Source organism: Vulpes lagopus, chromosome 8 (genome assembly GCF_018345385.1).
Source record: "Vulpes lagopus strain Blue_001 chromosome 8, ASM1834538v1, whole genome shotgun sequence".
Classification (NCBI taxonomy): domain Eukaryota; kingdom Metazoa; phylum Chordata; class Mammalia; order Carnivora; family Canidae; genus Vulpes; species Vulpes lagopus.
The window spans coordinates 100,724,182-100,736,430 of NC_054831.1; the positions used below are offsets into that span (position 1 = coordinate 100,724,182).

Consider the following 12,249-nt stretch of genomic DNA (forward strand, 5'->3'; position numbering starts at 1 on the left):
TTCTCTCTGCCTCTCTCTCTGTCTTTCAAAAATAAATATATAAAATCTTAAAAAAGAAAAAAAGAGTGGGATGCAAAGTCTATGGCCTGTATCATATATTACGCTATTTTATTTTATTTTTTATTTTATTACTATTATTTTTTTATGATAGTCACACAGAGAGAGAGAGAGGCAGAGACACAGGCAGAGAGAGAAGCAGGCTCCATGCACCGGGAGCCCGACGTGGGATTCGATCCCGGGTCTCCAGGATCGCGCCCTGGGCCAAAGGCAGGCGCCAAACTGCTGCGCCACCGAGGGATCCCTATTACGCTATTTTAAGTAGAAAAAACTTTTATCAACATACTATATTTTATCAGAAATGATTATATCTCACTAATTTAGAAAATGTACATATATTTCAAAGATATTTTCTAACTTAACTCATATTTTCACTCAAACTCCACAATTACATGTTCTCTCCACTTCTCTATTCTCTATCTTAGGGAATGAACCTTACCAACCTCGTAGTGGCCCAAACGAGAAACCTGAAAGTATCCATAATTTTCCACCATATCACAATTAAATGTCAAGTTCTTTAGGTTCTACCTCCTTAGTGTCTCTTGAATCCTGCTATTTGTTAGGATAGGATTTAGCCCTTTGGTACTTCTTATCAAAACTAGTACTAGGGCCTCTTAAGTGCTCTTTCCACCTGTAGTCTAAGTCTCCTATATTCCATTTTCTTCAAAACCACCAAGTAATTTTCCCAAACTATGCATCTCATGTCACTTCATGTTTATAATCTTTTAGTGGCTCCCCATAGTATGACTGCAACACAATCCTCCATGTTCCTGCTCCTATTTACCTTTCCAGCCTGACTCTATAGGTCCTTCTTCTTTTAACTAAGTCATAATATTCTACCTAGAGTTCTCTAAACTCTATAAACTCTCCCAATGTTTATATATTTTGTTCTTCTGTTTTGTGTAACTCTCCTACTTTCAGAGGCTGATTCCTATTTATTCTTTAGAAATGAACTCGATTACTACTGCTTTCATTTATTTTTTAGAGGTGGGGAGGGGCCATGGGAGAGAAAGAAGAGAATCTTAAGCAGGCTCCATACCCAGCGGTAGCCTGAGGCAGGGCCCGATCTCAGAACCCTGAAATCATGACCTGAGCCAAAAGCAAGAGTCAGATGCTTAACTGACAAGGCCACCCAGGTGCACCTAGATATTATTGCTTTTAGAAAGCTATCCTTTCAATCTAGGTGTGCTATTTGTCCTAAGTAGTCTTTGCATTTCTACCACAGTATTTCTAATATAACGGCTACTGCATCTATTAAATGATAATCTCCTTGAGCGCTAGGACTGTCATAATTTCTCCTCTTTCTATAGCTCATCTGGCATAAAGTTTATTGAATAAATGCTTACAGGTCTAAAAGCTATATAAATATTTATCATATAATATAATGGCTTTGAGGAACCAACATAATTATTTTTCTTGAGTCTACTATTGAAATAGATTTTAAATCTTACAGTAATTAAAAAAAATAAATCTTACAGTAATTAATACATATATCACTTTTATTTCTTGGTACTTACTTCTTCCATATCTTTCCACAGTTCTTCACATTCTTTAATAAGTTTTTCTTCAGCATCTGTAATGTCTTCCATATCTGTAGTGCTGTCTGGATCTAGATCTTGCTGATTCACTGACATGCCTAATAATTCTTAGCCTTGTAAGAAAAACTGAAGTAAAAAATATTTATTTATTTAACATACGTGTTGAACACCTATTACTTGCCAGATACTCACCTAGGAACTATACATGTAACAGTGAACAAAATTGGCAAAAATCCCTCCATACCATGGAATTTATATTTTCCCCACTCCTATATATATCAAATAATTTATAAGTGGAAATAATAACTTTCTAAAAAGAATTATTTATTTGATAGAGGACTAATAGAGGAAGGGGGGAGGGAAAGGAAGACAGAGAATCCTCAAGCAGACTCCCCATTGAGAGAGGAGCCTGAGTGTGGCTTGATCCCAGCACTCTGAGATCATGAGATGAGCTGAAACCAAGAGTGAGATGCTTAACCAAGTGAGCTATCCAGGTGCCCCAATACGAGCAGAAATGATAATTTTATGGAGGAAAGCAAGACAGGGAAGAAACTAGGAAGTGCTTGGGCAGGGGTAATGTAATTTTACATAATGGGATTATTTAAGGTCATTGATAAGTTGACAACTGAGCAAAAACCATGAAAGAGATAAGGAAGTGAGACATGAGGATATTTAGAGAAAGAGGTTGCAGGCAGGGAACTGCCAGTGCAAAGGCCCTGGGGCAGGAATATGACTGCCATGTTCCTATAGCAATAAAGAAGCCAGTGTGATTGGAGCAAAGTAAGGCAGAGAACACAAGATAGGGTCAGAGAGATTATAGGGATGAGATCATGTGGACTTTGTTGGCCATTTGAAGGACTTAGGCTGAGATGATAAACAAAGGGTTTTCAATCAGAGAATGATATAATTTGAATTATATTTTAATAGTACAACTCTGGTTAACAACAGCCAGTTATGGCAGCCAGATGGCTCAGCGATTTAGCACCACCTGCAGCTCAGGGCCTGATCCTGGAGACCTGGGATCGAGTCCCACACCGGGCTCCCTGCATGGAGCCTGCTTCTCCCTCTGCCTGTGTCTCTGCCTCTCTCTCTCTGTCTCTCTCTTTATGAATAAATAAAATATTTAAAAACAAACAAACAAACAAAAACAACAGCCCGTTAGGTCAGAAGCAGGAAAAACAGAAAGTCATTGCAATGATCCAAGAAATTTTTTATTATTAAAAAAGTTTAGGCCTAAACAATTGGAAAGATGGAGCTGCCAGCTGATTACTGAGATAAAGAACACAGTAGAAGAAACAGATTCAGCAAGATATGGAGGAGTGATGATTAGGAATTCAATTTCAGACTTGATAAATTCAAGGTCTCTATTAGTGCAGATGCTGATTAAGCAACTGTACATGTATAGAGTTGAAGGGAAAGTTTCAAGCTACAATTTGTGTCATCGCCATATAAGATATTTAAAGCCATGAGACTGGGTGAGATCACAAAAGCAAGAGTGTACAAACAGAAATGAGAATTCCAGATCTGGAGAGAATGAGGAAGAACCAATAAAAGAGTCTGGAAGTGCCCAACATGGTGAGAGGAAAATGAAAGAGTATGAAGTCCTCAAATTCAAAATATGAAGGTTTTAAAGGAAGGAGTGATGAATTATCAAATTATCAAATAAGATAGGTCAAATAAGATAAAAGCAGAACTGACAATTTACTTAGCAATATGGGTAAAGGACTGTATTCTCCAAAAACAGTCACAGCAATATTTCAGCAGTATTTCACTCCCTATTCAGAGGCAGAGCCTATTTATCCTCCCCGTGAACCTATGAGTTTCTGACAGCCTTTATGAATAGAATACTATCGAAGTGACTTCTAAGACAGTCATAAAAGGCAATGGCACTTACACCTTTCTTTCAGAGCACTCACCCTTACAAACAGATACCAGGCTTTAAGGAAGCCCAAACTGGCACAAATGAAGAGACCAATGGGGAAACCCACATAGGAAGGAACTGAGGTTCCCAGCCCAAGGCTAACATGAACCATCGGACATGCACAAGACCATTCTTATGATTCAACCCTCACACTCTGAGTCTTCTAAACAAGGACCTACATATTGTGGAACAGAGACAAGCTGTCCTGCTACATCCTGTCTGAATTCTTGACACAAAGAATTGCTGAGCATTATAAACCGTTGTTTTTACCTCTAAGTCTTGTGATAATTTGTCACAGTAATTTCATTGGAGAAAACACACAAAACTTAAAGCCTTTATAAGCAGTTTCAGTAGAGAGTGACCTGGGCAGCTCACTCAGTTGAGAGTCTGACTTTTGATTTCAGCTCAGGTCATATCTCAGGGTCTTAAGATCGAGCCCCACATCAGGCTCTGTGCTCAGCAAAGAGTCTGAGTGAGATTCTCTCTCTTGCAGGAGTTGCAAGAAAGAAAGAAGAATGGGATTTATTTTATTTTTTTTTTAAAGATTTTATTTATTTATTCATGAAAGACACAAAGAGAGAGACACAGGCAGAGACACAGGCTCCATGCAAGGAGCCGGATGTGGGACTCGATCCCGAGTCTCCAAGATCACACCCCGGGCTGCAGGCGGTGCTAAACCGCTGCGCCACCGGGGCTGCCCAAGAATGGGATTTAATATACATAGAAAGAAGTGGACTTGAGATCAAAGCATATATAGTTGATTCATTTTAATGGAAGGGTAAGCAGAACATTAGGGGCACATATAGAGGTACACGAGTAGATGTGCTAATTGGATCTTACTGAAGTTCTATTTGGACTGCTTCTCCTTTCTCTCTGGTAACTCGGGTCCTCAGCTGTGAATGAGAATGGGGAAAATCACAGGAGATTTAAGAAATACATTAAGAAATGTATAAAATAGATATAAAAGATAATGGGAAAGAATAAAAAATAGGATAACTAGGCAGCATTAAAGGCCCACTTGAGATTGTTACCAATCTAAAGTGAGACTAAAATATGGTTATGTTTTCTTTTTTTTCTTTTTTTTTTTTTTTTAAGATTTTATTTATTTATTCCTGACAGAGCGAGAGAGAGGCGGAGACACAGGCAGAGAGAGAAGCAGGCTCCAGGCAGGGAGCCCGATGTGGGACTTGATCCTGGGACTCCGGGATTACGCCCTGGGCCAAAGGCAGATGCTCAACTGCTGAGCCACCAGGGATCCTTGGTTATGTTTTCTTCTATAATGTAGCAGCAAAGGTGCAGACAAAGACAAAGTGAAAGAATGAGTGTCTTTCAGGAATGAGTAACCACAGGAAAGAGTAACTACTGTAAGATGGAGAATATAATCACTACAGGAAAAAAAGTCAAGAAAAAGAAAGGCTGTAGATGGATATTAAAATCACCATGAAGTATGACAGTACTGAGGAGGGCTGCAGTGAGCCAGGAGCTAAAAATCTTCAAGAAATGAAGGAGGATGATGTAATCTTGCAGGATGATCGCTGCCGGTGGAACAGTAGGTTTGATAGCATGAAATTCAAAGTTGGGACAAATTTAAGGAAGTAGACAGGCCAAAAAAGAATAACAAAGAGGTCTATCCCACAACACTGAATGCAAATCAGAATAATCCACTCCACCAAAATATTTATAATTATGTGGAACTTAAGTTTTATACCGTTTAATCAGACTTACCAACAGAGAGGTTTAGGTAACTTTGAGGAGATATGTCATGTCCACAGACTGAAGAACTCAATACTGTAAAGATGTTAATTCCCTCAAGTTGATCTATTAAATCTTAATCAAAACTCTAAAACCTTTTGTTTGTTTTTGTGGCATGTGACAAGCTAATTCTAAAGTTTATAATGGAAAGGTAAGGGGCCAAAACAGCCAAGACTCTCATGAAGAAGATGAGAAGACTTGCTTTGCCACCAGATGTTAAACTTATTATAAAACTATACTAATTCTTATAGCATGGAATTAGCACATGGATAGGCAAACTGAACAATGGAACACAAAAAGAAAGCCTTTCCAGACTCACACATTTATGGACCTATGATAAAACAGAGGTGGCAATGCAATTTTTTTTTTTTTAACTTTAGTTATTTCAGAAAGAGAGAAAAAGATAGTGAGAGAAAGCACCAGCCAGGGTGGTGGGAGACAGGGAAAGGGAGAAGAAGACTCCCTATTCAGCTCCAATCCCAGAACCCCAGGATCATGACCTGAGCCGAAGGCAGACACTCAACCAACTGAGCCACCCAGGCGTCCCGGAGGCAAGTCAAATTAAAGGGATATAAGAACAATCCAAATCAGAGGATATTTCATGTACCAAATTGTCTTTTTTTTTTCCATGTATAATTTGGTCTTCTATAAGAACTTACTCATTCCTTTTAATTAACTGCATAGAATTCAGGGACAGAGGATAGGGGATAAGTCTAGATATATACCTCAATCTTAACACTACCCCGGCATTCCTCAAAAAATCCAAAAACAGAAATGATAAAACAGAACATGAGGAAAACATGGAGACTTTTTTTTTTTTTGCTTGGACTGGAAAAAATTTCTTTCTTTCTTTCTTTTTTTTTTTTTTTTAAGATTTTATTTATTTATTCATGAGACACAGAGAGAGAGGCAGAGACACAGACAGAGGGAGAAGCAGGTTCCATGCACGGAGCCTGATGTGGAACTCGATCCTGGGACTCCAGGATCACACCCTGGGCCAAAAGCACACTAAACCACTGAGCCACCAGGGCTGCCCTGGAAAAATATTTCTGACAAAACTAAATAAAATCTATACAAAAATTCTTAAACTTCTGCATGGATAAAGATATCATTTAAAAGTTAAAATTAAAAAAAATAATAAAAAATAAAAGTCAAAATTTAATCTAACACCTCTTTACTAAAACACCACTGTGGGAATAATAGAGCCAACTTGCTCAATCCAAAAGAAGAAAAAAGGAAAAAAAAAAAAAAGCTAAACTAAAAAAAGTTATCACCATAAGAGTCAGGACATCTCTTACCATTGGAGGGAGGGAGAGAGAGAAGGCAGGGGAGAGAACTGACTATTTTGTGCCAAATGAGAGACTTGTGAGGTGAATATCAAAGTTTTATTTCTTGATCTGCATGGTGATAAAGGCATTTACCTCACAATAATTTATAAAATTTATATTTAAGTAGGTTTTTTTGATCTGTATGTTACTTTGCAATAAAAAGCTAAACAACAAAAACATTCCAATAGAAACGGGCAAAGGACATAGGAGGGGAATTTAAAAAATGAGAAATATCTTTTCAATATAGAAAAACACATTTCTTAACCTTACTTATAAGCCATAACAATGCAAACGGGCGTGGGTGGCAAAGTTAGTCAAGCAGCACTCTCTTAGTTTCCACCTGGGTCCTGATCTCAGGGTCAGGAGATTGACTCCACATCAGGCTCCACACTGAGTGCAGAATCTGCTAAACTTTCTCTCTCTCTTCCTCTGCCCCCCACCTCCCACCTCACATACACACTCTCTCTCTCTCAAATATATCTTAAAAAATATAAATATATATTTACAAAAAATCACAAAATAAACAAGAGTTATTTTTCATCCAGACTAGCAATAATGAAAAATTTCATAAGAAACAATTTCATAATAAGAAAGAAAAATTTCATAATAAACAATAACAACAACTGCTGAGTGGCTCAGCAGTTGGGCGTCTGCCTTTGGCTCAGGGTGTGATCCTAGTCGGAAGATCGAGTCCCATATTGGGCTCCCTGCAAGGAGCCTCCTTCTCCCTCTGCCTGTGTCTCTGCCTCTCTTTCTGTGTCTCTCATGAAAAAATAAATAAAATCTTTAAAAAAAAGAAAAGAAAAGAAAAGAATATTGATAAGAGTGTTGAACAAGAGGCATGCACTGTTGGTAAACCAGTCACTTTGTAGGTTAATAAGCAATACCCATCAAAATTTTATTTTTTTTATTTTTATTTTTTTTTCCCATCAAAATTTTAAATACAATTATCTTCTGACCCTGAAATTCTATTCCTAGGAATAATCCTATGCATAGATACACTTGCTTTAGTCTATTTAGGTATGCTTATTACAGCATTACCCAAAAAACTTTTTGTGAACTCTAAATCAGACCATCTAGGTTTAAATCCTGGCTTCAATACTTACAAGCTGTGTGACCTGGAGCAAGTCAAACTGTGCCTCAGTTTCCTTATCTGTAAAATAAAGATGATAATATTACTTACCCCATAAAGTTGTTATGACAATTAAATGAGTTAATATGTATAAAGCTCTTAGAACTATACCTAGCACATAAAGAGCTATGTCATTACTATTAACATTACTATTAAGTATCTGAAGTTGCCTAGTAAAACTAAATAACTTATGCCATATTAAAACATGTTTGCACTAAATATCTTCTTTGCTATACATAAAAGATATAGTTAAATTCACAAAGCCATAATCATTAACAATTTTAGAATATTTTTAAGCAAAAAAGGTCAAACATTATATACGTATTTGTTTTAAATATACCTTAACTTAAAAATTAAGAGCAAATTGACCTTTCCACACTTTGTAGAATACTAATCAGCAAAATACATTATGAGTATGCAAAAGAAATGTGAAATTTCTATGTGTGTGCAAGTGTATGGCTAGATGTTCAACAAACTAGCTGAAATGGCAACTCAATGTAGCATTAGAATACAAATAAATAGAAACATGTAAGAGTTCAACTTTCTCTCTTTCCTGCATTTTGTGTCCTTAAATGTACCTTTCTGAAAAGAGAGAGCAAGTCAACCTTTTGAGCATCTCAGTATTTCAATTCCCATTTATTGAAGAATATTGCTCTATTTAGGATACTATGCTATGCAAACTTAAAATACCTAATACCAAATTAAACTCATGCTATTATTGGAAAAAGACTAATATACATGACATAAACTAATAGAAAGTATCCATGTAATTCTAAGATCAATGGAATCGAGTAGAGAGCCCAGAAATAAACCCCACACATACAGATGGTCAATCTACAACAAAGGGAGCCAGTAATATACAATCGGGAAAGAACAGTGTCTTTAATAAATGGTGTTGGGAAAACTGGATAGCCATATGCAAAAGAACCAAACAGGACCACTATCTGACACCTCACATAAATATTAATTCAGGATGTAGTAAAGACTTGAATATAAGACCTGAAACCACAAGACTCCTAAAAAAATAGGCAGTGATTCTCTGGGGATATTTTGGGGGGAGGGATTTGACACTGAAAGCTAAGGCAACAAAAGAAAAAAATAAACAAGTGTGAATTCAGCAAACTAAAAAGTTATGTTGGCAAAATGGGACGCCTGGGTGGCTCAGCAGGTGAGCGTCTGCCTTTGGGTCAGGGCATGACCCCGGAGTCCCGGGATCCAGTCCTGCCCTGGGCTCCCCACAGGGAGCCTGCTTCTCTCTCTGCCTGTGTCTCTGCCTCTCTCTCTCTCTGTCTCTCATGAATAAATAAATATAACCTTTAAAAAATATATGTATGTATAAAAAGTTTCTGCACAGCAAAGGAAACCATCAACAAAATGAAAATAGAATGGAAGAAAATATTTGAAAATCATATATCTAATAAAGGGTTAATATTTAAAATATATTAGAACTCGGGCAGCCCAGAGGGCTTAGCGGTTTGGCACCTGCCTTCATCCCAGGATGTGATCCTGGAGACCTGGGATTGAGTCCCACGTCGGGCTCCCTGCATGGAGCCTGCTTCTCCTTCTCCCTGTGTCTCTGCCTCTCTCTCTCTCTCTCTGTGTGTCTCTCATGAATGAATAAATAAAATCTTAAAACCACTCAAAAGAAAAAAAAAAAAGTTCGAGTAAAAATTGGGTGGAAGCTCTGAATAGGTATTTTCCCAAAGAAGAAAGATAGCCAATGCGTACAAGCAAAGATACTCAACATCACTAATCATCAGGTAAATGCAAATCAAAACCACAATGAGCACCTCTTACCTGTTAGAACAGCTATATTCAAAAAGACAAGAAATAATAAATCTTGATGAAGATATGGAGAAAAGGGCACCACTATGCATGATTGGTGAGAATGTAAATTTGAGCTGTCACTATGGAAAGTATTTTGGAGGTTCCTCAAAAACTTAAAAAAGAACCACCATATGATCCAGGAACCCCTCCTCTGGGTATTTATTTGAAGAAAACGAAAACACTAATTCAGAGATATATGCACCCATCATGTTCAAACCGCAGCATTATTTTGCAAGAGCCAAGATACATAAACAACCTCAGGGCAGGCTGGGTGCCTCAGCGGTTTAGCGCCTGCCTTTACCCCAGGGTATGATCCTGCGGTTCTGGGATCGAGTCCCGCGTCGGGCTCCCTGCATGGGGCCTGCTTCTCCCTCTGCCTGTGTCTCTGCCTCTCTCTCTCTCTCTCTGTGTCTCTCATGAATAAATAAAAATATTAAAAAGAAAATGTTGAAGAATTTAAATTTATTTTAAAAAAAGGAAACAACCTTAGTATTCATAGACAAATGAATGGATAAAGGAAACATGGCACGTATGAACACACATACACATACAGAAATATTATCCAACCATAACAACGAATGAACTCTTGCCATTACAGTAACAAGGTTGGCCCTCAATGGCATTATACTAAATGAAATAAGTCACACAGAGGAAGACAATTACCGTGTCATCTCGCTTATATGTGTAATCTTGATGGGGGAAAACATAAAAAACAAAGAGAACCAGGCTCGTAGATACAGAAAACAGATCGGTAGCTACCAGAGGCAGAGTGGGGAGAGGGCAAAATGGGTGAAGGAGGCCAGAAAGCACAAATTCGCAGTTAGTGACACAGTAAGTCACGACAACCTGACGTGCAGCAGAATGACTATGGTTAATACTGCGTTTGAAAGTTTCTAAGACAGGAGACCTCAAAAGCTCTCCTCGCAGGGGAAAGAAAAAAAAAATTCTCTGTGCACGGTGACAGCTGTTCACTATTCCCTAGACTTGCTGTGGCCATCATTTTGAAATCTTTTTGAAGATTTTTTTAAATCTTTTGAAATCTTTTGAATTTTTCTTTTCTTTTCTTTTTTTTTTTACACAACAAAAGTTTACTTCTAGGTGCGGGGCGTGGTTTCAAAAGTATGGTTTTGCATTTTTACAGAAACATGAATCTTCCAGAGCAAGAATAATGCGGTAGCAGGCACATACCTAACCTAATTGATTTAAACACTCTTTACCACTAATTTCTACAACCTTGCGACTTAGGTTGAATGCCATGTCTTGCTAATCACTACTAGAGCTCTTTTTGAAAATACTCGTACTCTGAGCTCTCCACCATGGTAAAGAATCAAGTTCCACCTTGAGTTCCTTTCTTGTCCTCCAAAAGAAAATATTGATACAGACCAGGGAAGTGAAGTTAAGTAATACGAAAAAATGGGGATTTTGAAAAGTAGAGACAAAATAAATAAGTAAATAAATAAATAGCCAATCATCACGTTGTCCACCTGAAACGAACACGGCTGACACCTGAACCACACAATACTGAACTAACTGCACAGGTCCACTTACACAAGGATCTTTTCTCTCCCCAATATATACACATAAATGTAGATTTCTTCCTTTAGGATTTTAATGATTTTGTCTCCAGCTTGACTTTATGGAGGAGAAAATAAGAGTATACAATACGCACACAAAAAAAATATGTGTTAACAGATTATGTTATGGGTAAGGTTTTGGACCAACAGTATTGGCAAAGCTTTTTTTTGGGGGGGAGGGGTCAAAACTATAGGCAGATTTCCTACTGGGCGGGGACGGGGGGGGGGGGTCTGCGGGGCGGGGGGGGGGTTCTGCGCCCCTAACCACTCTGCTCATCCATCCCTCGCTCAAAGGTCAACCTCAGGGCAGTCCCCGGGTGGCTCAGCGGTTTAGCGCCGCCTGCAGCCCAGGGCGTGACCCCGGAGTCCCAGGATCGAGTCCCGCGTCGGGCTCCCTGCGTGGAGCCTGCTTCTCCCTCTGCCTGTGTCTCTGCCTTGCTGTCTCTCATGAATAAATAAGTAAAATCTTAAAAAAAACAACCAAAGGTCAACTGCATTATGTCATGCATCAATTAGACCTCAATTTTAAGGGGGCATAAAAAAACGGTACATGTTATCACGTTACGTGTCTTTCACGATTTTTTTCTTCCTTCCTTTTTGTTTACTTATTTTTTTTAAGAAGTCCGGAAGGCCACGAAGACCAGGCTGACGGCGGAAGGGTGAAGGGTCCCAGGAGGGGCACCTCGGTTCCTTGGCCCGGCTGCCCCGTTCTCCCTCCCTCTGTCTCTCTCTCTCTCTCCCGGGAAACCAGTAAGAAGCGCTCACCACCTCTTCGCCGTGTGGGACAATCGAGCAGCTCAGACAACACAGCTCGGGAGCTCGAAGGCAGGCCCGCAAGTTAACCGTCTGCCTCAATTCCCGGCTCCCCGGGCATCTTCCCCCGACCCGGGCTGGAGGGCGGGGCTGCTCCTAGGGCTGGACGCCGGGTAGACAACTCCCGCCGAGGTAAGGGTCCCGGCAGCGGGGCCCCAGCGGCCACCTGCGAGGCCCGGCGGAGGTTTCTAAGCGTCCAGGTGCTCTCTGCCCGCGCCCCGCTCTTACCCCAGCGCAGCCTCCCTGTCTCCCGGTCCGCTCGGCCCGGCGCCCCTTGCGCGCGCTGCTCGCTGATTGGACCCACGCT

At 39.4% G+C, this 12,249-nt stretch overlaps 1 protein-coding gene across 4 annotated transcripts in view; it reads right to left on the reverse strand.

Moving 5' to 3' along the window:
- CENPK (centromere protein K) overlaps positions 1-12,209 on the reverse strand; it is a 67,681-nt gene extending 55,472 nt beyond the window's left edge. For 3 of the 4 annotated variants that reach the window (XM_041767372.1, XM_041767370.1, XM_041767373.1), the window contains exons 1-3: positions 11,895-12,196; positions 7,703-7,749; positions 1,575-1,721 (exon numbers count right to left, since the gene is read on the reverse strand). In XM_041767372.1, coding sequence (XP_041623306.1) covers positions 1,575-1,691 — 117 coding nt within the window. In that variant the 5' untranslated portion in view covers positions 1,692-1,721; positions 7,703-7,749; positions 11,895-12,196. Of the gene's footprint in view, positions 1-1,574; positions 1,722-7,702; positions 7,750-11,894 lie in introns of all 4 variants that reach the window. The other variant, XM_041767371.1, reaches the window with a different exon arrangement.
- Positions 12,210-12,249: the final 40 nt, after the last annotated feature.